The sequence below is a fragment of the Anomalospiza imberbis genome, chromosome 29 (genome assembly GCF_031753505.1).
Source record: "Anomalospiza imberbis isolate Cuckoo-Finch-1a 21T00152 chromosome 29, ASM3175350v1, whole genome shotgun sequence".
NCBI classification, from domain to species: Eukaryota; Metazoa; Chordata; class Aves; order Passeriformes; family Viduidae; genus Anomalospiza; species Anomalospiza imberbis.
In genome coordinates, this window is record NC_089709.1 from 387,476 (window position 1) to 389,848 (window position 2,373).

The 2,373-nt window shown below is 54.3% G+C and overlaps 1 protein-coding gene across 1 annotated transcript; it reads left to right on the plus strand.

The window, feature by feature from the left end:
• The first annotated feature begins 1,147 nt into the window (after positions 1-1,147).
• On the plus strand, positions 1,148-2,038 carry LOC137463481 (proline-rich protein 9-like). The gene has a single exon (XM_068174705.1). The coding sequence runs from the start codon at positions 1,168-1,170 to the stop codon at positions 1,702-1,704; it is 537 nt and encodes a 178-aa protein (XP_068030806.1). The 5' UTR covers positions 1,148-1,167; the 3' UTR covers positions 1,705-2,038.
• The last annotated feature ends 335 nt before the right edge of the window (positions 2,039-2,373 follow it).

Here is a 2,373-nt window from a genome sequence, read left to right on the forward strand (position 1 = left end):
AAATAAATGAATGGATGCTGTGGAGCAGCTCCTGGGACTTCAAACGGGATGGGTGGGAAGAGGCTCTATCCAGAAGGAGGGAGCTGCAGGATTCCTGCGGGCAAAGCCAAGGGAGACCTCGAGGAGAAGAAGCCAAGAGGAGGAAATGAGTTGGAAATGGGAGCTGCAGCCTCTGGGCCAACCCTTCCCTCATGGAAGGATGAGCCCCATTAATCCTCCCAAAAATTCCAGTGACATCCCAGGATCTGGAGGAACATCAGGATGGGAGAGCTGGGAATGTTCAGCCTGGAGAGCTCGGAGCCTTTCCGAGGATCTGCAGGGGCTCCAGGGAAGCTGGAGAGGGACTTTTCCTCAGGAACTACAGGGACATGACATGGGGAATGGGTTTACACTGAAATGTGGGAAATTTAGGTTGGATATTGGGAAGAAACCCATGAGGGTGGTGAGGCCCTGGCCCAGGTTATTCCATGGATTCCCCATCCTTGGAAGTGTCCAAGGCCAGGCTGGACAGGTCTTGCAGCAACTTGGTCTGGGTTGGAATGAGATGATCTTTGCGATCCCTCCCAGCCCAAACCATCCCATGATTCCATGAGATAATGGCAGGATTTGTGGCCTCCGGGTTTTGTGGTTGGGAATTCCCAGCTCGGGGAACGTGTCCAGGTGGGCGTGAGGATCTGATAAGGAAGAGACGAGCTGATGGAACTGAGAATAGGAGGGATTGGACTATTTTTGTGTGTATGGCTTCCACAAAATTGACAGTCCCATAAAATTCAGGATTTGTGGCTTGAGGCTTCCTAATAGGTTCCCAATAAAGGAAGGGATTCTCTGGCAGCGTTAATTCCATAAAAACCCTGGGATTGGCCCAGACCGCAGCGCTCACAACGCCGAGCTCACGCATTTGATCCCTGCAGGGGCCATTTCCTGAAGAGCTGGACATGATGAGATCCTTGTGGGTCCCTTCCAACTCCAGAACCCAGGAATCCTGGACACAGGCAGCTTTTCCTAACATTCCTTTCCTCAGCCAAACACGAACCCACCAAGACCTCACGCCGCGAATCGCGCCTCGATAAGCACGCACCGATATCCTGATCTTTTTTTTTGTTGTTGTTTTTGTCTCTTTCCCAGCTTTTTCCCAGCTCTCTCCCGCTGCCCCGGCACCTCCCCAGGATGTCCTACTACTACGAGCAGTGCAAGCAGCCCTGCCTGCCCCCTCCCATCTGCCTGCAGAAGTGCGCCAAGTGCCCGGAGCCCTGCGCCACCAAGTGCGTCGAGGTCTGCCAGGCCCCCTGTGCCACCCAGTGCGTCGAGGTCTGCCAGGCCCCCTGTGCCACCCAGTGCGTCACCCAGTGCGCGGAGCCCTGTGCCACCCAGTGCGCCACCAGCTGCGCCCCGCAGTGCGTGGACGTCTGCGCCAAGCCCTGCTCCAGCCAGTGCGTGGAGGTCTGCGCCCCGCAGTGCGTCGACGTCTGTGCCACCCAGTGCGCCACCAGCTGCGCCCCGCAGTGCGTGGATGTCTGCCCCACCCAGTGCGCCACCAGCTGCGCCCCGCAGTGCGTGGACGTCTGCCCCACCCAGTGCCCCGCCCAGTGCCCCGAGCCCTGTGTCACCAAGTGCGTGGAGAAGTGCCAGGCCGAGGTTTGCAGCACCAAGTGCGTGGAGTCGTGCGAGACCGTGTGCCTGGAGCCCTGCTCCCACCCTTGCTGATTCCGACGTCGGGCCCAGCCCCGTGGGGTGGCTCCGGTGACCGGTGAGGAGCCGAAGCTGCGGGGTCCGGATGGAAAACATGGCGCAGACCCATCGGCAATGCAACGAGGCCTCTCCCGCTCTGATTGTCCCACGTTAACTTCATCTTGGAAAATGTTTCCTCTCTGAGTGTTCCCTGTGTTTTCACTTCTGCTCCTGACAGCGTTTTTCCTTGTGTATTCCCAATATTTTAGCGTTGGGAACCCCAGGAAGCGCTGTCAGCAGCTGGTGGTGGAAGATGTTGATGCTTTTCCCCTTCCCTTCTCCTCTTGTCTCTTCTCAGTCCTGTAAATTCCCTGTGCAGCAATAAAAAAATGACCATCGATGGCACCAGCTTTCTTTTGTCTTTTTTCTCCCCATTTCCATGACATCAGACCCCAAAATATCATCCTTAATTTCCATTTTCAGAAGTGGCTGGGGAGGGTTTTATGCCTGAAGTAAAAAAACATTTAAATATGGAGAAATTCCTTCTAATTCGACAAGGAAATAATTGTCTGGTCAATTCTTTTCTGAGAGATGCTTGAAATTATTGATAGAAATTTGATTTTCAGACATAATTTTGGTCTTCACAGCTTGGGATTTTGGAAGTAAATTCTAGAAACCGTTAAAGGGCGAATTTAAGTGGAAGAA

Excerpts from the sequence above, each read along its gene's own strand:
- LOC137463481 (XM_068174705.1), top strand. The coding sequence starts at position 1,168 with ATGTCCTACTACTACGAGCAGTGCAAGCAGCCCTGCCTGCCCCCTCCC.